Genomic DNA, 23,619 nt, shown 5'->3' on the forward strand with positions numbered 1-23,619 from the left:
TTCTGCTTGCAGCCTTTTCAATTAAGTGCCTTTATATGGTTTCTCAGTGTGCCCATCATGCTTGGGAGGAGATGCTTTCTAAGGAACATCCACTGCCCTATGCCAATAGTTAAAAAAACTAAGGGGTTTTCTTTTTCTCTCTCTGTCTCTGTCTCTGTCTCTCTCTCTCTCTCATTTATGACAGAAAAACCCCTGGTCATAGTTGGGTTTCAGCTTACTTTTGGCTGCCTTTAGTTTATTCCTTTGCAGGTCCTGTTCTTTGTAGTTCTCTGCAGCAAAACCCACTGCTTTGTTGATATCTGCATGTTAATTGGAGCAACAGACTCCTGGACTATGATTGGACTGTTGTGATGTTGAGTTAACACAAGTGATAATTAATAAAGTAGTTGGAAAGAGGTGTGCAAAATAATGAACCAGAGAGGGAGCAGGCAGTCACCTGCCTGCTGGAATAGCAAGGAGAGAAAAAATAAAAGAGGTGGAATCAGAGGATAAAAGAAAAACGATGGAGTCAAGGTGGGGGAGGAATTGAGAGGATTAGGAAGAGGGACTTTACAGAATCATAGGTAGGGGGTTCTTGCAAATCAAGTTGATTATTTTGTTTGCTTGATGGGTGCACAATGCATTAAAACATTTGCATAACATTCCCAGGCCCTCTAGCTTAAACTTACAGTTCTGAACCATCCTTTGTTTGAGAGGGATTAAATTCTGTGAAGAATTCAGGGCCAGGTCTACAAGGAGGGTTAGTACCAATTCTTTTCTTCTTTTTACTGTGCTGGGAGATGCACACCTATTAGGAAATATTTAATATTTAAATATTTAGCCTTCTGTATAGTTAGGACTTTGTTCTTTTTAAAATTTTATTTATGGAAAGTTGATATTTCATTTTTCTGAAATAGATGGAGGAAACATAACTTAGGGTCAAAAATTTTGTTTGATTTCCTCTTTCATGTCAGTTCTGTTGATATTCAAACATTTTATAATTAATTTTTATTGCCAAAATTTGCAAAACAAAGCAATGTTTTGTGACACATTTTTAAGCATTTCATTTTGAAGTAGATAAAATATTTAGGCTTTCCTCATGTTTTTTTCCCTTTTTTTTTCCCCTCTGAAGATGTTTCAGATTAAACTGGTATTTCTGAGATTTCGAAGATATGTGACTTCACAGTGGTTCTCCTGAAACGTCTGGTTTTTGAAACATAAAAAATATCTGCAACAAAAATATGTATTTCTGCTTGTTAGAAACCAGAACTGTTTATCAACCAGCATAGTTATAAAATATGGGCTTTTCCTTAGTTGTTCTGAAAAAGCTGTGTCCTGTATGTAACTTTTTAAGAATCTGTCTTAAAAACTGTTTTCACTTCACCTGTTTTCTCCTTGTTTTTGATTTAGATACGTGGCATTATCCCTGCTCTGTGATCAATTTTTACAGTAAGGGAAATAGGAAATTTACTAAATAACTAGTGAGTCAGGAGGCCAGTCTGAATAAAATCTCTCTTATCACCGTAGTATTTAATATTTTTTGTTTTGTTTTGTTTTCCAGCTGTTCTTCATGTCCTTGCTTGTATACCTGTTTTTATCTGTAGGAACACTCAGGGCCCTGCTCTAAATGAAGGCCCATATCTGGTTCATCGTGTCAAGCGACGCAGGATTTTCCTTGTCTCAGGAGCTTTGTGCACTCTCAGTTTCTCATCTCTTCTGTATCCATATTGGCTTCATCCACATCCAGCTGTTCTTTGCGGGAAAAGATAAGAAAAGCAAACACAAACAAAACTTGCAATTCCCTCAAATGTTCTTAAAAGGAACTCCAGGGAAAACCCTATGAAACATTATCTGCTAAGCCAAAGCAGCTCTAAATTCTGTCCAAGAGCTGATTATTGCTGGGTTTTTCAAATCCTGTCTGTGTAATCCTTTCTCTACTCCGGATTCTCTGCTAATCCTGCACCTGCTCTTCCTAATTCGAGCCTATTTAGGGATATAGGCAATATATTCTGCTTACTGGTTCATTAATATGTCTGGGCATGGGCTTCCGAACCTGTACAGGGTGTGTAGGATTTCTCTGAGGATACAGATGAAATCTGCTGAAGTTGTATTGGAGGAAAAACAAAATCAACTTCTAAAATGCAGTTTCATCATTCAAAGATCTGTGTAATGCTGGTCTTGCTCATTTTTAGGCAGTGTTGGAGGAATTTGTCAGAGGAATTTTATTTAATGTCTTTGAATATTACTTATAACTATTAACTGTTTCTTCAGTAGCTGAGTCCTCAGGGGAGTGGCTTGATGCTGCAAATAATGCCTGCTTTTGGAGGTTTTTTTTAATTAACACTGAAAATCATGTATTTTTCCCCTTTAAAAAAAATGAAAAAAAGAAAGAAGAAGAAGAATTGCACATACCCTGAAGCCATTTATACTGATTGGAAATTTACTCAGGGCCTATCAAGTAAGACCATCTTACATATTAAAATGTTGACCAGTTTGTTAAACAAACCTTTCCTTCTTAAAATGCTGTGTATGCACACAAGTATTTGTGTGTGTATTTGCACACACGTGTTCTTCTAAGTATGGGAATATCTACTATGTGAAATAGGTTAAAATTATTTTAACATTTTGTTGTTCTATTAGCTCTTTTGGTTTTTATGGAACAGGATTAATTGGACATGAGGTCAGTGTGGCTTCCTCCCAGCAATGTTTTCAGTTAGCAAAACTCGTAAAATATATTCTAGAAAGAGAAGTGGGGGGCCAGACCATCAGCTATGTGACTTGTAGTACATGGTCACAGATACTATGAAATAACTTCCACAATGCCTGTAGCCTGTGCCTCTCCCTTACCTGCTGCCCTTAAACTTCTTTACTCTGATTTTGTCTTTGAATGACAGTATAGAATTGTAGTCTCAGGCATGCAGTTAAATAAAGAGTTTACCAGGCTGATAGGTGTTATTAGATTGATTAGCATCAATGTCCATATATGTGCTCTTTGCTTGGCAATGCAAAATGGGAGAACTAAGCTTAGGCCAAAATAGATAAATGGTTAATCTAAGTCTAATATATTGGGGATAAAAGTATGTTCACAGAAAGGGAAATGCCTCAGGTAATACACATTAAGTTGTTAAGCTGAGATGAATTGAGATTTACTTCTGACTTTTCCTAGTGTAACCAACTCAAAACTGGGTGATGATTCTTAAAAAAACCATGAAAATGTGACTAGGTTTTGTGAAGTATTGATTTTTAGTGTAACTAGTTATCCTTGAGAATGGACCACTAAAATGAGGTAGAGTATAAAATTTTCCCATTTCAGGGTAGCAGAATTTTAGGATCTCATATCTCGTGATTTGTAGGGGATGGGGTGGAAACTGAAGCTGGATGAGAAATAGCAAGCAAGAGGTCTGAATATAATATTAAGGGTATGGAACAGAATATCTGACAGTTTCTCACTTCTGCAATCTTGACTCTTATGTAACATCTTTGGTCTCTTTGTTGTCATCTCTTATTGTAGAAATTATTTAAGATCTCTGGAACAAGTACCTCCCATTTTATTTGTAACTACAGTGCCTCTGAGGCTGTATAAATACTGCTCTGATTGGTAGGTAGAGAATTCCATGCTTTCAAAGATATAAAATGTACTTGTAGGCTGGATGCCCTTTGAGGTATCAAGTCCCATATCTGCCACCAACCCTTTGATCAGCTCTTCTTTTTTTGGCACTGTTCAGGAGCTTAATTTCTGGGGCTTTCTGAAGACTCTCATCTTTGGTATAAAGAGTAAGAGGTAGAGTGGAAAGGGAAAAAGGTTAGATTGTAAAGCCTGTAATTGTGATCTGCAGAAGAGCTAATTCTTCTGAGTCTGAAAAAGAATTTGGGGAGATTAAGCAGTATTGACTCAACCTGGCATGACGATTTGCTTCCACATAAAACCTTATTCTGATACAAATCAAGCCAGCCATTAACCTTTCAAATAAGGTATGAAAAGTCTTACAAAGTGTGTTCACCTTGCCTTTTTTAGGCCTATTATTAAGATTGCAAAGGCATGAAGTATCATTCTTGACTTGTTCTTGTCATCAAGACCATGGACTTGTCAGGAGAAGAGTCCAGCAATCAAACAAAAGGTTCCACTGCAACATTCTGTGTCAGGATTAAGTGCCCTCTGTACCCCTTAACACCCTGCTCAGTAATTGTTTCCCAGTTGATTTAGGGCTGTGTGCCCCTGCAATGGTAGGTCACTAAACCAGTTGGCAGATTGAGTTGAATGAGTGCCAATGACAACACAAGAAGAAGGACAAGAAAATCTGCAGGTAAAAGTGAAGGAGACAGAAGGATCTCGACACCCATGACCTGTGATCCTAATACCTGCTGTGGCACTAGATTTTCTGAAGCAGTATCTTAAAAAACCTGTTTCTCTCTGCTGGCCTAGAGGGTTCAGAGCTGTGTATATGACACGTCTGATGTGAAGCAATGTAACTACTCTTCTCTCCATCATCTCCCATCTGAGAAACAGGTGATGAAGACATAATATACTCAGAATTCAAGGTTCTTCATTCTTCCATACCTGTTTTGTCTTGTTAGTTGATGTCAATGTTGTGAGGGGGCTTGGGAGGAGGTATGTCAGTATGGACAGGATACACTGAGCTGTAGTCTCCTTAATTAGCCTTCTGCCAACTCCATGAAAGGCCCTGGAGAGAAGAACATGTCTAGTGACGACGTTCACAGCATCCAGTGCATTTTTTCAGTACCTCTTAGAAAATTCACAACTAAATGTAGAAACTGGCACCATTCTCATGCTTGGATTTTAATCTGGCTCTTCTCAAAATATAGAAGTTTATACCATGCTTCTCAGAGTACAAGAAGGTTGTTTGCAGAATATAAGAAGGTTGAAATCAGTGAGTTTTCTGGAGTTCTGCCATTTTACTCACTATCTAAATTGTTCCAGTGACTTTATTATGCAGGAGAACACGGACAAGGCAGATCTGAGTATAATAAAAGGGGGAAAGCTGTGCCAAATCAGCACCTGAATCAATGAATTTAGTCATCTGACATCTGTTTCGCTTGTCAGGTAAAAAAATTATGCGATTAGCTCAGACACATGCCTACAAAAAAACTGCAAATGTTTCAGTAGGCTTGCAAAGCTGGAAAGCTATAAGCTTTGCATGTTTCTGTGCAAGTACTTTGGAGCTAGGGGGGAATCCACATGCTCCCATGCTGAAGAAACATTTATAACTTAAATATTTGTTTGAGAGAGAGTATGTAATCAGGTAGCAAACTTCCTAGAGAGCTGGTTAGCACACAAGTTGGGCTTTCTTTATAAAGGTTTTTAAAATTCATTTTAATAGGTGAGAAAAGCTGGCTGACAATTCAGAACTGAATGGTGATATAAAAACTCTCTCATTCATGGCCTATGGGAATGTGCACATTCACTGGAGCTTAAATCTCTGGTGAATTTTCTGCTATAGCTATATAGCAGCCTAATATTCCTGTCAGAACAGATTTGCAAATGACCCATAAACCAAAGAAGAAACTAAAGCTGAAAGGAGGCTCTGGGCAATATAATTTTCTTTACTGACTTTTTGTCTCAGTCTGAGTCATTGATAAAGGTTTCTGGATGCGACTTCTGTTCAAGGTTAGTAAAGAAGACAGGATATGTGGAGGAGAAAGTGTTGGCTTATTAAGAAAAGCAGTTAATTGTTATCTCATAGTGATGAGATTTCATTGGTTTCCATGACATTTGGTCTAGGCTGTGGAGGGAATCTCACTAAAGAAGGGGGATGTCCAGTGTACCAAGAATAGGACATACTGTGTGTTACATGCTGGCTATGCAAAGTAAGCCAGCCAGCTCTAGAGGGACAAATTTCATCATTCATAAAAATTTACATGCATTGGTCAGTGGTCTTAGAAAGCTTTAAATCATAGAATTATCTATGTTGGAAAAGACCTTTAAGGTCATTGAATTCAACTGTTGACCTAGTCCGAGTTAATAGAAACCTTGTCCCTAAGGGCCACATCTGTGTCTTTTAGATATCTCCAGGGGTGGTGGTTCAGCCGCATCCCACAGCCTCCTGTTCCAATGCTTGACAACCCTGCTGGTGATGAAATTTTTCTGAATATTAGTCCTAGCTCCTGGGGAGGTGGGGCAGGCACAGAGGAGATGCATGTGCTGTGCAGAGCAGGAACTTGTCCCAGGTGTCCCTATCCCTTAACTGTGTCTCCCTGCCCTCCCTTCAGGTTCCCCCAGTTTGGGAAACCTCCCTGTGCTCGACTGTGCCAGCACTGGAGCTGCTCACTTCAGTTTCCAGGGGTTACACTGGCTAAAAACTACATACATGGCTGAAATTCAGTCTGTCTGCATCTATACTTCAGGCACTCGAACAGAGGCGAGGGAATACCCATTTACTGTTTTGTGTTCTGTGAATTAATAAAAAACTTCAGGCTTCCAGCAGCTTGAATCCTCAGGAGAGACCTCTCTTGACTCCAGGGAGCTTTCGAACACACATCAGAGAAGGTGCAGCGTTGTTTGGCAGTTTTTCATAAAGCAGTTCAGAAAGGCTTTGTGCAAGTCAGTTTAGAGAGCTATTTCTCAGTGACACTGTATGAAAAGTTGCAGTAAACATCCCTCTTATTCAGGAACTTTGGAAGTTAACAAAAAGACAAAAAATATACAAAATATATTAAATATTTTGTATAAACATAGCAATGGAGCTGGTGACCTGAGGGAGCCCTTCCACCTCCAGCTTCCAGTAATGTAATCTCTGCCTCAGATATTTTCTCAGACTGAGTCATTCAGCTGGATGGATTTTAACCTTATTTCTAAAAGGAGAGAATCGCTGTATTCAAAGCTATTCAGAGACTGGGACTGGAATGTCACAAAGTTCATGTTTGACAACAACAGTTCCCTTTGTTGACAGTGTGTCTATAGCCTGATTGTCTCCCAGAGAAGACACTTGGCCTAGAAACATGTGATAGGAAGAAGGAAAGTCTTCTGTTAGAGATACAGCACTTGAGCATTTGAGCCTTGGCACAGGCTTCCTTATATCTTTTAATGAATTTGCTGTTTAATTGCTTTGTGCCTTATCTTTCTGTGATTAAAAGTGAAGGTGAGAATATTTGCTGTACTTATGATATTCAAAGGATAACTCAATGAATACATGTGAGGTAATCAAATTTTCTGAGGATCATTTGCCCCACAGAAATCAATGTTAGATAAATGTAATTATCATTATGAGATTGATGTAAATTTGATGCCAATTATATCTAAAGTAAAAAATCCCTAAAATTCACAAATCATTTATAGAAATGTTAATCATTTCTCTGACTTTGAATGTTAACAATTGAGTACATCATTATCCATTAGAATTTGGGAAAATGAGGAAAAAGACATCTCTGACATTTTTTTGATGGAACAGGTACAATAGAATAATATAATGAGAACTTATTAAGGAAATACTTTCCAAATAATTTTTTTCAATAAAAAGTCCTAGCAAAGTCTGCTATTTGTCATGTTCCTAGCTCTAATTCAGTTAATTCTGTTTCATATAGTGACAGTTCAGCTGATGAGAATGGCAAATACCTTGAGAGACTCAAGAAGATTAAGTAATTATGTGAAAAAGAATGTCTTCACCACATTCAATAATTACTAGAAAATCACACCACTTGTAATCCTGAGCACCACTTGATGACCCACTATAGTCAGGAAGAACATCTTTTAGTTTATTGATGTTGACAATATCAGTTTATCCTCTCTTCCTTTTCTGGGATGTTCAGCGTACGCTACTGGCTCCTCAAGGATTTTATTCCCCTAGAGCATAATGTGGCCTCAAGAGGTTTCTCCTGCTGGTACACTGAGGGAAGCAGAAAATTCAGCGTGAACTCTCTCTCTGTGTGCTTTGGTCTTACTTACAGCCAAAGTATTGTTTTAGCAGGGTTGGTGCATCATCTAGAGAAGGATACATTTTTGTTCTAAATGCTCGATTTATCTGTAATGACTGGAATTAATAACATATTTATGAGCAGAGGCTGCGGCTAAAATTGGTTGCCAAGACCACTAACACTCTTGATTTTTTTACCTCTGTGTTTTTTTCTGCCTGCCAGTCCTTGATTGTTTTCTGCGTCTGGTTATGTCTCCATAACAAATGACTGTCAAGCACCTTGGGCTGTCGATTTCTAGCATGTTAACTACTGCCTAGTTACTGTCCACATGCTCACTCCAACAGTGTGATAAATTTGATGGTGCTTAAGCCTTAGTGAGAGTGAGGAGAAATACGTACACATGGGCACCTAATGTACAATACATAAGACAGTTATACTGTCTGTGGGAATTGACTTATATAGCCATAGTTTTTACTTTTCTAGCTTTCTTATTACATACAATTTTTTTCATTCACCCACACGTGCAGTGAAATTAAACTGGTGTCTTTCATTGGCTGGATCCCTATGTTTTGGGGTTATTAATACTTGCAGTGCACAAACAAAATATAATCGACTCTTTTATGACTCCAGCTGATGACGACAGCAAATGATCCAGAATAGTAGGGACTTCACAGTGTTGTTTGGCTTCACCTCTGTTCTCTCTGTTTTTCATACCAGTCATATTTGTTGTGAAAGGTTTTTCACTGCATTCACATGTAATGCTGGTACATTTGTCTTAACCGAGAATGTTCTGAAATTTCACTTCAAAATGCAGTCCTGCTCTCTAGCTTCTGACTTAGGTAAACCCTTTCTGTAGTAAAGTTGTTAGAATGTATTTCCTGAGCTTTCCACTTTTTCCCATGGCTGTGTGATTTCTCTGCAATGTGTCTAGAGCGTGTTCTTTCAATCACTAGCTTACCACACCTTGTTTTCTTTATGTGTGAAATGTGCTGCCACCTGCAATTATGTGTTGGGGACACTTTTTAAACTTATGCACAAAAGAGCTTAGACAAATCAGTTGCACTGTATTATGCAGTTTTCCCCTATGGCAGTGGGGATAATTTTCCCAGGGGCCAAAATGGTCTATTATTTGGTTTTTACTTGTGAGGTGAACGTGGCCAGAGATAAAGCTTAAACCGCAGATGTAGGAATATTGCTGGGACCATCCAATCAAACAGCCTCGTCTGTATCACTGAGCAACAGACAGACCTGGACGTTAATACCTGTCTGTATCTGGAGTGCACCCTCCAGGAAGTTGTATGAGAAAATGCTGGTAATAGATGATCCTGTTTGATGCTGCCTAAATGGTAAAAAATGGTAGCCTTTCTCTCACCTTGCATCCACTAGGCATTACAGAAAAACCAAACCAGTAGTAGGTAACTCAGGAGTTCTACAGCATAGTACCTATAAGCACCTAAGCATTGTGACCCTTGAAGTCTTGAATGAGGGGTTGGACAATGCAGAAACAACTGGAGAAATACTTATTGAATGTTAAGCAGCAGGTGGAATAGCAAGAAACAGGCAGCACTGGAATTTGCAATGACTGAAGATATAATCATTCCTAACTTATTTTCCTTTTTAAAGCAGCCCCATTACAGTCAGAATTGCATCATTAGAAATACTATTGATCAAGTTCTCATTAGCAGTCATTGGCACTCAACAGCCATTGTTGCATCAGTGCTGCTGAAGCTGATACTGATCACTGGCTTCTGATAAAGAAAGTACAACACTGTCTTTGAAGCCAACTAGTTGATTGAGTTAAATTGCTTCTGTAGTCTCCATAATTAGGAGTGAGTTATCAAACAGTTTAACATCCCACTCTGTGAAGCCATTAAAGCATTACAGGCTTAGTCCAAGTTTCCTTTGTCATCTCATGAGTAATAGCACTGCTTGAAGTCGTTAGTGCCTCAACCTCTCAAACATTAATTGAAGTTTGGTGAGCAGACACCCAAATACCTGACATGAAGAATGACACAGAAGGACAATTCATGCTCTCACAGAACTTTGCTAAGGGAAGAAGCAGATCTTTGACTCCATGGGATCAAGTCACTAAAAATACCATAAATTCTATAGTCTTAAAACTGTTGCTAAGTATGACTCCTCTTTTTCTTCACTAGAGGATTGCTTCTGTACAGTTTTGGCAATTAGTGTAATAATAAGTAGGATTCTGATTTGGCAAGATCAGCTACACAGCTAGAAAGGTCACTCTAAAGTACCCACTATCTTTCATTCCTTTAAAAAAAAACCCCTAAAATTAGAGTGGGTTTTAATGCTCATCCTTGTATGCTCCATTTTAAGCAGAAAGATAAATTGTCTTACAGTAATAGTCATACAAAAATCCAGCAATGCTTTGCCCTGGTTTGGTTTTAATAACTAAAATGTCTATTGTGCAAGAAAGCCTTCTTGCAAGTTCCACCACTGTGTGACTGCTAAAAGCTTTAGTCACCTTATCAAAGAGCCAAGGAGGGTTATGGATTGAACTTTCCATCAGCATGTCACAGGTGACATTCAGTCTTAAAGAAGGCTCTATTTGGAGATGATAACATGAAAACATAAAACTTGCTGTAGTATTTCTGTAAAACCAGTGTTCTTGAAAAAAGTGGATTTCTTTTCATTGGTGGAACTATGCACTGGGTGATGAAGACAGAAAGGTATAGCCTCAGTTGGTTCGACCTTTAATAATGCCATTAACTTCTAATCATGCTCTGTTAACTTCAGTAGGCTTTTGCACCGAGGTTTTGTTTTAAAAATTGGTTTTCTCTCTGTATTGAACTAATTGATCCTGCCTGCTGTGCTGATATATGAAGACAAACCAAGAATGCTGATCCTTTGCCTTAGGCATTGTAAATGTAGATGATATCATGAGCTGAAGGTGGAGTAGTAACAAAATCTCAGCAGATTGATGTATCATACTCTTTTTGCCACCCTTATTTTAAAATTTGGGGGAAATGACTGATTTTAGAAGGAAAATTGCATGGAAAGAAAGGGAAAAATGAGAGGTCAAGGAGAAGAAACATTGGCAACTCTGAAATGGAGTAGTAATAGGATAAGAGCACTTTACTTTCTAGATTGCCATCCGCCTTGGATGTCGTATGGTATGTGCAAAGAGGGAAATGAGGCATGGGACATCATTTCTTCATGAATATTTTAGCCCTCATGCTCTTGCAACATCTCGGTGTGACCCAGAACAGCTTCCATGTCCCCATGTTTGAGTAGGCTCAGGAGGTCACCTCTGTCAAAAACAGCTGTACTGAGTCTCTGGCAGCTGAACAACGCTGCCCTTGCTTAGTGTGAGCTCAATGCTTGCATTAAACTTGCTTTGATATCAGGGATGGTCTGTGACACTTTGGTTCCATTTGAGAGCCTGAATCATGGTAACCAGAGAATGATAATAGAATTGCAAAATTTAGCAGAGTAGCTACCTCAGAACATCTATGAAAGACTGTGTCACATGGTGACTCTACATCAACTGTAATCAATTGTTACACCAAAACTGATAAAGAAAAACAGTGTTTTATTCTATTGCTTGACTGCACTGAATTCCCTTAACAAAAACCAATACAGAAAGTAAAGAGAATTATTTATTGTTGGAGGTGGAATTCTTTTCAGGCACGTTCAGTATGGATAATTTGAGTTCATCAACTGCAACAACAAAAATGAAAAGCCAAGCTAACAATTTGCAAGCAGATGCTAATTCCCAATTGTTCATGCAACATGGAACATAATTTGAAGTGATTATGAAATTAATGCATTAATACAAAAAATGCTTTGGAGAGAAGCAAATCAGATAAATGTGCATAAAAAGAATTAGCTGTAGACATAATTAGTGAAGCCGTGCTTTATTCACAGTCAGAGGGAAAAATTAAAACTAAACTAAGTAGAAATTTTAGAGAACATTTGAGAATTACCATGTACATTTGAGAATTACCATGTAAGAAGCCAAAATGAAATAAAGCCTGGAGCTTCAGGAGAGCTAACACATAGACACGTGCTTTGGAATTAAAAGGTACAAAAAGTGTCATGTCATTTATTTGGGAAAGGCGCAGTTACTTGCATGAGTAAGGAAGAATTTCCAGCTGTATGAGCACATATTCTGGTTGATGACTCAAAGCCTGGAAGCAGGTAGATGGTAGAACAGAACTGTGTGCCATGAATCTGAAGAGACTTTATACTGTACAGTGAGAAGTGAAAAATTGACAGACCAGATCAGAAGATTCTGTGCTGTGTTTGCTGCTTTCTCCTCTAATTCCATGACCCGTTACAGGGCAGGAAAATCAACCTGATTCATACCTGCAAGAAAGAGACTTCGTTCATGTTCAGTTCTAGTCCCTGTACTAGGTTTTTTTCCCATCTTCATGCCTAAAAATCAAGAAGTAGCAGAACCAGGTATACCAACACAACGTTGATATTGATCCAGCAATGTATGCTCAGCTGTTACCATCATCTGTTGTGTAGATGTGTGGTGATAGGTAATTACTTGAAAGCAATTCCATTTAAATCTAGTAAGAAAATACCACTAAGAACCGTTAGATTTTGTAGCCATCTCCCAAGAGAAAAGAACTGTAACTCAGTGCAGAAATTGTGGTGCTAACTCTGATGATTATGTCAGGAGTCTTATAATATGTACCTTTTCTAAAGCTGTCAGGTGGTAGAATCAATTTTAAATTGGAAAGAATTTAAATCTTTGTTAAAATAAAGCTTCTAGACTTCAGAGTTCCATAGAAAAGCTTTTAAGAAGTAAATAGTAACTAAATTACCTGCTTTCCTCACCCTAAAACCAGCAAAAAGGTAAAAAAAAAATCCTAAATGAAATTACATTTTTATGAACGACTCTTTGAAACCAGATCCTTATTTTTGAGGTAGTTAAGTTTTAATATACTAAGTCTTTATAAAACATGTGAGCAAAGTAAATGGAAAAATATTCTTCTACTATGTGAAAAATAACCTTTATTATTGCAGACAATTTAGTAAACTTACTGCTCTTATTTTTGCTGTGTATAAGTTTTCATTTTCTTTCACATAGATTCTATACAATTTCAGGAAAAAAAGAAAAGTCTGAAATGTGAATTACTCTTTTTCCGAAACATTGATAATTATCCTGAAAAACTGTACTTTTACTTTTCCTCCAATTTCTACCAGCCAGAACATATATTTTGAGTAGCAAGTGAATACTCCAATATTTGTCTTGTTGCACTTTCAGTTAAAATTCTCACTTTCAGAACACAAAAGCAGCAGATTCTAAAGGATCTGATATTTGCCTCAGACAGGTATAGTGCCACCAGCTGCAATGAAGTCAGTCCCAGTAATTTGGCAAGTAAAGGGAAAACAGATGAAGGAAAATTAGCAGTTTCTTACTAACCCTACCTGGTTTAAGGAGCTTTTATTCAAAGTTATTGCTGGGTTCCAGGGGTTCATGAGGACTCTTCTTGCTGGAAGCACCAGTCCCCGCCTGAGAACTGATGGACTGGTTTAAGTGCTCTGGATAAAACCAGCCATGTTCATTGAACAGTTTCAGCTGGTGAATTTTAGGTGAAATGAGATGAGATCGTTTGTATGAAATGAAGGGACAACAGCATTTTGCAGAGAGATGGAGGTGAGCAGGTATGGATATTAATGTCCTGGAGACCAGCAGGTCACCTCTGCCCAGTGTGAGGTGATTTCGTTTGTGATGTTCCCTCCCCTTTGTTTCTTCACTTTGGGTGTGCTAGAAAACATAGGCAAGAGTAAGAACCCCAAAATGTTAAATAGCACAGCGGCACACAGGTGCCAGGGCTGGCCACAGGCAAGTGACATGGCTTGAAACAGTTGGCTGTGAAACCGGGTATTCAGTGAATTGACCATCTGCCCAGGCTTGGCATAACTGTCAGACAGAATCATAGAGTGGTTTGGGTTGGAAGGGAGCTTGAAGATCATCTCATTCCAATTCTCCTGCCATGACCAGGACACCTTCCACCGGACCAGGTAGCTCAGCACCCATGCAACGTGGACTGGAGCCCTGCCAGGGCTCATCATGTGAACCGTGCATTTATCACTAACTCACCCTTCAGGGAAAATTTGCTCCCTTGGTGACCCTCTTTTCCCTATCTTTTTTGGAGCTCTGCTTGGGTTACCACACTTTTAGGCCAAAAGTTTCCTCTTGTTTTCATTAGGATTAACAACCCTTAGGGCCCAGTGTTTGGGGCTGGGAAATGCTATTGTTTGTAATACGCTTACAGTGCAAGTGGCTTCTTTCTTTTTGTGCCATTGATTGATTAGTGGAGTTTGTCCAAGTAATTTTCCCTCTTGATATGTGCGCTTTACTTCTCTAGCACAAAGTTGGTGTGAAGATTAACTAATTAATCTCATGAGATTCTTTAGTGAAAGGAATGCCTTACTGAGCAACAGAACAAAGTAGGGGCAATATGTATGAATGCAGCTCCTTCCAGATGTCTACAAAGCTGAGGATCTTTTTCTCCCCAAAGCAAGTAAGACTGAAGAATGTCTCAGCTTAATTTTTTTTTTCTCTGTTCAGTACAATGCAGAACATCTGTTGCAAAAGAATGGATAATTAATAATTGAAACTAGATTGCACTGTCCAAAATAAAGTGCCTATAGTACTTGTAGATTTCCTGAGTGTTTTGCCTTTGTTTCTTTATTTCTTCTCAAAGTATAATAATCTGTCATTGTTATGAATTAGATTTCATTTCAGAATGGAAGTTTCTACTGTGTTTTACTTAAGTTTTGAGTAATATATTTTCAAGCTGGTTATGATGATAAAGCTTTTTATGTCAAATGTAAAGGAAGAGAGCAGTGTGTAGTAATAATGAAACAGGAAAAAGAAATTTTCATTTCATGTCAGGTTACTAAATTAGACCCATTCTGTGGAATGAAGAGATAAAAATCTAGAATTTGATTTGAGTGAGATTTGAAAAACCAAGAAGCTTAATCTTTTCATGTTCCTTCCCCCAGAACTGATTGCTCCAGAGCTCATGTTTATGCCTGTGATTAGGAGCTGAGCCTGACGAGTTCTATTTTCAGCACTGCTACGGGATCCCAGCGGGTGAAACTAACCTTGGTGCTTTGGGCTCATACAGCACTTCCAACTTCCAAAGCTCTTGCTAAGTTGAGATAGACTTTTAAGATAAAAGGAATGTAAAATTTGTGGTTTTGTTTATTCTAGAACTGACATAACCCCAGGTATTTAAAATTAACACTGAATGAAAACTAAGCAATATCAGATTGGATAGGCCCCAAGAGTTTGTGGAATCTCCATCCTTGAAGATATTTAAATATTGACAGGAAAAGGTGCTGAGAACCTATCTGTACCTTTGAAGCTGCCTCAGTGTGAAGGAGTTTGAAATAAATGATCTCTAGATGTCTTTACATATCTAAATTAAATAATTTAAATTTTAAATCACTGTATAGTTCTAGGTAAGGCAAAAGTAACTCAGAAACATCCTGCAGTAATCTATTAAGTTAAATTAATGAAAGGCTGTCTTTATTGTCTTTAGCATTAAATTTCTATTTTTTGGTAAGGATGACGCAAATAAGAGCTTGTTTCCTTTTTTACAGTCCTCATTAAAACACTAGGTGCATTAAGTCAGGTAAGGACAAAATGTAGAATCTTTATTTTCATTTAATTCTGGTGTAATGGAAATGGAAGCTGGACTTAAAAACCCTAAGATTTAAAAAGTGGCACAAATCTTCAGTGACTCCTTTCTCCCCTATCCCATCTCTTTTCATCCTTTGATTAATTATTACCTCAAAGCAAAAGTATATAATTTGATAGTTCACCCTGACTGCTGGGATTGCAGCTTACTGTTGAGAGGGTGAAGGTCGATGTTTCTCTCTGGCACAACCCAGCCCACAAGCAGTGACTCAGCAGCTCACAAAAACCCTGAAGATGCCGCAACTTCTTCAGCTTTAATGGAAAAAAAAAAAAATAGCTGAATCTATTCGGGTCTTGTCCAAGGTGAGCGCTTTTGCAAACGGGGCTTGTGCCAGCGTTCAGCTACAAAAAGAAAAGGCTGTAGGTAGGAACCTGTCTCCTGGATGGATGTCCCGATGCTGAGTCGGAGAAGAGCTTGTGGGGGTGCACTGCCCTCTCTTGGATTTTGGTAGGAACAGGAACAGTCCCATCCCAGTTGGTGCTTTCAGAGGTTTGCTGCAGTGACGCTCAGAGTAAGGGAGGGGTTGTTTTTGTATGCTGTTGTCTCTTAGGAAAAATCTCCCTGCACCTCTGGACTTTCTGTATACCCCATTCATATCAAGTAGGATTGACAGAGGGAACAACTGAATCACACCTGCTCAGGTGTCTCAGCCTCATGTTTGCTTTACTTGAGTCTTTATTGCACTGACCCAACCCTATACCTGGGACTTTGGTGATATATAGTACACACCACCACATAAAATATTTGTGAGTTGTTGTTCATACATACCCTCACTCTTTCTATCTAGTAAAACAACCACAGATGATTCCTACAGATAATAAAAAATAGAACTTTCATTGGCTGCTTTATACTGCGGTCACTTTTGGCCTGTTATGAACATCTTGAATAATACAGAACAGGTAAATTGATTTCTTTTTCCATACACCAGCCAGCTTTTTTATGTCAAATGACATTCATCAAGATGCCAAATGCAACTCTCAACAATTATTTTATTAGGAATACTGTGCAATCCCTGCTTTCAAAAATATTGGCAGATGGTAATTTTTCTCTTAAAAGATAGATAGTCCTTTGCCATCTAGTATTCTGGTGACAAGAGATTGTCTTATCACTCAATGAGTACTAAATCTTTCATGGGTGCAAACAAGATGAATTCACTGTCTGAACCTTTTGCCATGTCATTTCTCTTACATTTAAACAGCCAAGATTTGAAGAAGATGATCATATCCCTCCAGTTATGGATGGACCTCCTGGGGGTTCTTGCCCAGATAGTGATGATGGTTTCCACTGTCTGGATCTGGATTCAGTCTGAATCTGAATTACACTGTCTAGTCATCATGAGTATGATTTTTTTGACAGTGACTTGAAGTATGTTACCCTCCATATCAGCAAAGTGCAAGCTGATTTAGTGAGTTTGAATTATGTGTCTTCGTATGAATAAGAACTTCTTTCTTCTTAAGTCACTGAGTAATAGTTGCAAAATAACTTGTTCACAGACCTTTTCCTTGTATTAAAGAGGTCATTTCTACTTACCTCTGAGACCATTCCAAACCAGGTCATCATTCAAAGGCAATATTCTTCTTTTTTTCTTCAGTGTTAAAAGTGTAATTCTGTCACTGAAGTCTTTTCTTTCCTTACAAAATTGCTGCACTTTCTGAGTTAACATGAACTCCTGGCAATGAAATACTCCACAATGCCTCAGTTGAATTATTGGTGTATTATTTCAGTGGTGTCTTAACGAAATTGCTCAGCAACTAAGCTTGTCTTTTAGTTGGCATTAGAGACAGCTTCAAAACTGTCAGTTTTAGCTCATTTCATGTTTTCATTTAGGTGCTCATACTGTTAACCAATTTATTTGAAGCAGAAACTTGGGCCAAATTTTATTGACATTACTCATGTGCACAGTTCTGCAGCAGCTGATGTTAGCCATGAAGAAAGATTGTTAAAACTTCATGAAGGTGTCAGTCTCCTCTTTCCCTATTAATATCCAACTAAATGCTTGTGTTATTGCTTTTGTAATTTTGTCTCTAATTTGTTTGCTCTTGCAAACATGTACTGCTTCCAGCAACTCAGTCCTGTAAAAGGAATGTCTAATTTGCTTTACAGTAGTGTTGCATTTATTTCAGAATTTCATGACCAAAGCAGTTCCTTTCTTTGCGTTGTTTCACTTTATCTTCTTCTAGGCTTCTTCTAAACTTAAGCAATGAACGAGTTCAGTTAATGAAAACCAGAGCATGTTTCTTTGAAATGCGTGCGTGAAGTGCTGAATCTGGAGGATCAGATTCTGTCTTTACTCACACTCACACACAGTTACACAAACTCTCACTCTCACACACTCTCACACTCACTTGTAAAAGGCAATCCAAATTCAGAAGTGATATGTAAAGTGGCAGAAATGACATTTCATTATGTTGGAACTGCACAGCACTGATCCTCTTGCAGTCAGTCACCATGTGAAAAAAACAAACCCCACAACCCGCTAAAATTATGCAACTGACATGCAGAGAAGCTGGAAAAAAACGCAGCTCTTTAGCGAATTTAAGTAGGGAATGCCCTGCTTTTGTTAGGAGTAGGACATTTCTGGTTTCTGTTGCTGATTTCCTCTTTTGCTGTGTGTTGTGAGAAATATTACTTGTCCTGTGTGGATGACCAGGGGTGGGTCTATGCATGAAGCATGTGATGGTATGGATAGTGAAGATTCTTTCAGTGGATTTGACCTGATTTGCATTTTATCCCTATTTCTGGTCAGATGATATCTGTTGATATAGAAGTGAATGAAAAAACATGTAACTGTATGAAATATATTTGTATTTTTTTTCATACTGTTCTATTTCACTTACACTATGCTCTTTTCTACACAGTGTTACCAAAAAGCTAGTCCAAGTAGAGATATGAGTGGCCAAAATAAAAGATTGAGAGCAATTCTGGACTTTTTTTTACTAAGCCACTAAATCTAGCATTCATAGCAGATGTATAAGGATCACAATTCCATCTCTAAAAACAAAATCAGAGTCCTCTTGCTAAGAATCACAAAGATTCTTTGTGACGACAGCAAAAATCTATGTAATTGTTAATGGCAATGTCATCAGCAGAGTTAGCACTGAAAAAGGGATGAAAAAAGTGTGGACTGTTTTAAGGTCTGTAAATTATGTTTGGTTTTCATTTGTCATTTCTGTGAAAAGCAAATCACGTTTCTCCCTTGTTAGAGGGGAGATGATAAATGGATGTCTTGCGTTTGGTTGCAAAAGCCTGTGTCAACTGTATTGGCTTTTTATTACAGAGATAAAAACCCATCCATTTGGAGCATCAGGAAGTGCAGTGTGTTCTTGCTCTGCCTGGTGTGAATAAGGAGATTCTGATCATTGCTGAACACTGATCTGAACAGAGAGTAATTACTCTTGCTGGGAAGAAGTAGAGTCTTTGCTCATACACACTCTTCACTTTTGTTTAACATAAGACAACAATAAACCAGACCAGAGGCACTCTAAGCTTGGGCTCCCACTACAGAGGGCTTTTGCTGGAAGTGAGAGGCAGATGAATATGGCTCTTCTTACTCCTGCGTTAATAATTTAATTTTGTAGTGGTGGAATCAGAGGTAGTTTAAAAACTGTCAACATGAAAATCATGGGCCCAAGTCTTCACATAGAGCCCAACCAAGCTGATAATGTTATTGTTGTGTAGGTGGATGGGGGTTGGTCATTTCTCTCAGGTGACAAGCAATAGGACAAGGGGAAGTGGCCTCAAGTTGCACCAGAGGAGGTTTAGGTTATATACTAGGAAAAATTTCTTCACTGAAAGGGTGGTCAGGCATTGGAACAGCCTGTCCAGGGAAGTGGTGGAGTCACCATCCCTGCAAGTGTTTGAAAAGTGTGTAGATGTGGTGCTTAAGCACATGGTTTAGGGGTGGACCTGGTAGTGTTAGACTAATGGTTGGACTTGATGATCTTAGAAGTATTTTCTGGCCTTTTATCCCATGGCAATTTCACGTCATTTGGCAAGGGAACACCTCAAAGATCATATTTGATTTCATGAGCTAGGTTGCCTTTCCCTACAGGCTCTAGGGACCTCTAGGGACCTAAATTTAGGGTGTGATTTTCATGTGCAAAAGTCATCTTGATTCCTCTGTGATGTTTGGAATAAACTCATCCAAAAGTCAGTATTTCTGAGAAAGCAGAATATGCTGTATTAGGCACTGTAGAAGCAGAGCAAGATGTTTGATGCTTCTTTGAGCAGCTCACATTTCAGGAAATCCAGCATGCTTTCTACAGTCAAGCCAAAAATTATAAAAATAGTTTCTTTCTAATCTCTTTATCTTAGATATTCTTAGCTGTTAAAGTTTATTGCATCTAAACTTAGATTAATTTCTGTTATTGTTGCTGGTTTTGGTTTTTATGCTTTTCTTGTTCAACACTTTTCTGTCCAGTTGTATTTTCTGTATAAACAGCTGTATAAAGTCAATGGGTAATAGAGTACTTAAAAGCAGAAATTGGCTTAATTTATTTAAAAGGAAATTCTAAAGTGTACTTACTCTGTATTTCATATGCTTCAACAACAAAAGCATTAAAATTAATTGTACTTTCTCTCCTTTCTCATTTATATTCCAGGCAACTTAGGCAATAAAACTAAACTAACATGACTGCAACTGCATTAGCATGTAGTGCAGCTCAGTGAAAGTGTGTTTGTGGAATGAAATGGTTGATGTTGAGATGACATCTGCAGCATGGGCATTTTGGAGGTAGAGGGTCTGACTTTGGAGTAGTGTTAACGTGATACTCCAATCTGAACGCCCAGCACTGCTTGGAAAACATTTAGTTTCCTTGCAAAGGAATGCATTTCCTGTGCTCTGAGGTCACCGTGGCCCAAGTTTGAACACAAGGACTTGCTACAGGGGTTTCCCCAAAAATTTTGGAGTGTTCATTTCAGAAGCACACTCCTGGTCTGCTCTGGAAGGTTTATATAGATGCACACAGCATTTGCTCTTGTTTTGACATACTTTTCATACAGGTATCGATTTATTCTACTTATCCAATAAATGCTATCTTTTGGGCTTGTAACTCTTGATTATTTACACACAGATATGTTGTAATGAAATTTGCTTTTCTTATCATATAAAAAACATGGTGCTGTGGCTGTGATGTGAGTAGTGACTGATAGTCAACTCTGGCTTGTTTAGCTTTATGACACGTGTACAGAGTGATTAGCAATACAAGGTACAGCAGTGGAGCAGATAGTGCTGAAAGCTGGTCTCATAGTTAGCGATCTGACTGGTGCATAGAGTCATCCATCAACTCCCTGCCCTGCCTCCCACTCTCTGTGTGCCCTCGCATAAATTTACAGAAGTTCTGCACAGCTCTGCCACATCTGAGGTGCTACTGGCATATGAAACAAAACTGGTGTGTCCTGAAGCGCTTTTACCTACAGAATGGCTGGTTATCACAGTGCAAAGCCAAGGCTTTTGGAGACCAGGGGCACCTGAAAACAAAGTACTAGTAGCCCAGGGTGGTAGTTAGCAGATTAAAGCCAAAGTCAGCAGTGTTTGAAAGTCTGTTTAGGCACTTAACTTTTATTGATTGGGTGAGGAATTAGGTGCTTCAGTGCCTCAACAATTTCTCCCTCCAATCCCTTTCTAAGAAATGCAGATAAAAGCACTTTCACACTTCAGAGGAGTGGCCTGACAGAAAATGTGTTAAGGCAGTGATGTGCTTGGATGTGATGGTGATGAGGTCAGATGAGTTCCTTGCACAGGTAGAAGGAAGTATGTGAGACTAGAGTGGACTTTGATTAACAACTTGCCTTGGAGGCACAATCCAAAGGCAGTGACAAGACTCTTATTGACTTCAGGGAGCTCGGATCAAGCCCATTGATTTGTGCTTATTTCTGCTCTAGTTGCTCTAGTCCAAATTAATGCTGTGCTGTGATATTTTCAAATACCAGCATAAACAAAATCCACTCAAGAAGGAAGTCATAAAAATAGGAAAATCATCATGCTTGCATCACAGTACTGAATCAATAAATGTTTAACATAGGAACCTTGTCCCAGAAATTATTGTGATAAGAAAAAGGAACCAACTGATAAACATCACAATTTTTGGTTTCAGAAGCTGGATAGGCTACCTAGTGACAGTATATTTATATATATTGATAGTTTTATTAATAAACCCTACTGTGTAGCTTCTACCATCAATCAATCTTCAGTTTAAAAATCACATGAATTATATGCTTGGTGTATTTGAAAGTGTTATATGAAAATAAAAATGTTTAAAAATGCACACTTTCATTACAAATTTCTAAAGTAAATCAGATATAATAGGAGATTCTACCTTTATGCTACAATGGAAACATTACCTATTTTATGTTAGAGATACTGTGGGGTTTTGTAACTGGTCTGAGATTATTCAGGATTTGAAAGTTCAGAGATTTTGCAGAACCCCAGATGTCTATGTCACAGGCCATCAAGGGGGTTTCTAGAGATAGAAAAAAAGATTTGGCAGCTGCACAATAATGAAGGACGTATTCTGTGTAGATTATATGTGTATTTACACCTTCATCTATGAATAGTTCTTTAGCATCTGGTGTCTCACCAGATGCTATGTTTCCTTATAATTCATAGGTAGTGAGTTAAGTTGTATCTAACTCTGCCTGCCTAAATGAAAGAAGAGAAGGAAATAGTGTGTGATTTTTGCAGTGCTCAAACCCAGATAGGAATTCGCTCTGAGAAATGACAGGTGTGGATCCTTTCATTTCAGGCTTGTCTAAAAACAGATCAGTGTTTGCCATTTGCAAAGCAACTTAGAAAAAATAAAATAAAAATGCTAATGATTCGAGCCTTTAATACCTTTTCAAGGCGAATATTCTTTAAAACTTTTCATGTTTTTCAGTCATGATGCCTCATTCCCATTCCTTAGGGGTATTACTCTGTTGCTTGCTGAAATACTGAAATACTTTTTACTGCTCAGACCTATATATTCTCTCATGCAGAGACACATGAGAGCAGTAACTCGTTATTGTCACTGATTCATCAACAATGCAGACCAATTAATTAATACCACAGATAATGGGGTAAAGTAGCTGCTACAACTGTAAGCCATATATCTTTTGTCACTCCTAAGCTAACACTCCTGGACAGACCTAGAAAGCAAATTTGCTATGCAGAGATTATTTCTGATACACCACCAAATCTATAATTCACAGCACTGTAGAAACTGGAGGTGGAAAGAACACAGCACATTATCTAATGTGTTCTCGTGCCAAAGCAAGACTGCTTGTTGCAGGCAGCCAGGTTGTAATATTTCAGGCAGTGAAACTGCCTTCTCTGAAATTTCTGCCAGAGTCTAACAAAACCCACCATTAGAGATCAGTCACACCTAACTTTTTGTCTGCCACTCCAGTAGATCATTCTTGAAAACTCTAGCAGCCCACTGTACCTCCCAGGTAACTTCTGTGCTCTAGTGTGAAAAATTTCAGGTTTAATTTTTCAAATAACCTAAGCACAGCTTCATTTAGGTCTGGTTTAACTAGTGGTAAAGTCATTCTGCCTGTTTGATCATACGTTATGTGTTTGTATACATAGCTGAAACATACTGTTTTCATTCCTGAAACATTGGCTATGGTGGTTTTGACATTACATTGAAGCATTTTGTAATAGTCATATATAATAAGCTTCTCTGAAGTTCCTAGCTGCTTGCTTAGTTTTCCATCTGACTCTTAACCACTGTGTTTTCATCTCTCCCTTCCATACAGATTATGCTGCTGACTGATCCAGAAGTTGAAAGCAGCTTATTAATCAGTTCTGATGAAGGAGCCACCTATCAAAAATACCGTCTGAACTTCTACATCCACAGTCTGCTCTTCCACCCCAAACAGGAAGATTGGATCTTAGCCTACAGCCAAGATCAGAAGGTAAGAATTGTGGGTTTGTTTGCTTAGGCAGAACCTAGAGTTTCCCCATCTCTCTGTGCAACTGGCTGCAGAGCATTCAGGATAGTCTTCAGGGTGATACCAGTTTGGTAGTTCCAAGCAGAAAACAGTGACCAAACCTCAGTGTAAAGGTCAAAGTAAAGGACGTGGGCATCTGCTCTGTTCCTGG

The 23,619-nt window shown here is 38.4% G+C and overlaps 1 protein-coding gene across 4 annotated transcripts in view; it reads left to right on the forward strand.

Moving 5' to 3' along the window:
• The window catches only part of SORCS1 (sortilin related VPS10 domain containing receptor 1), a 264,794-nt gene that overhangs the window by 134,802 nt on the left and 106,373 nt on the right, over positions 1–23,619 (forward strand). For all 4 annotated transcript variants that reach the window (XM_048310550.1, XM_048310548.1, XM_048310547.1 and 1 more), the window contains exon 4: positions 23,274–23,432. In XM_048310550.1, the coding sequence (XP_048166507.1) occupies positions 23,274–23,432 (159 nt within the window). The remainder of the gene's footprint in view (positions 1–23,273; positions 23,433–23,619) is intronic.

Source organism: Corvus hawaiiensis, chromosome 8 (genome assembly GCF_020740725.1).
Source record: "Corvus hawaiiensis isolate bCorHaw1 chromosome 8, bCorHaw1.pri.cur, whole genome shotgun sequence".
Classification (NCBI taxonomy): domain Eukaryota; kingdom Metazoa; phylum Chordata; class Aves; order Passeriformes; family Corvidae; genus Corvus; species Corvus hawaiiensis.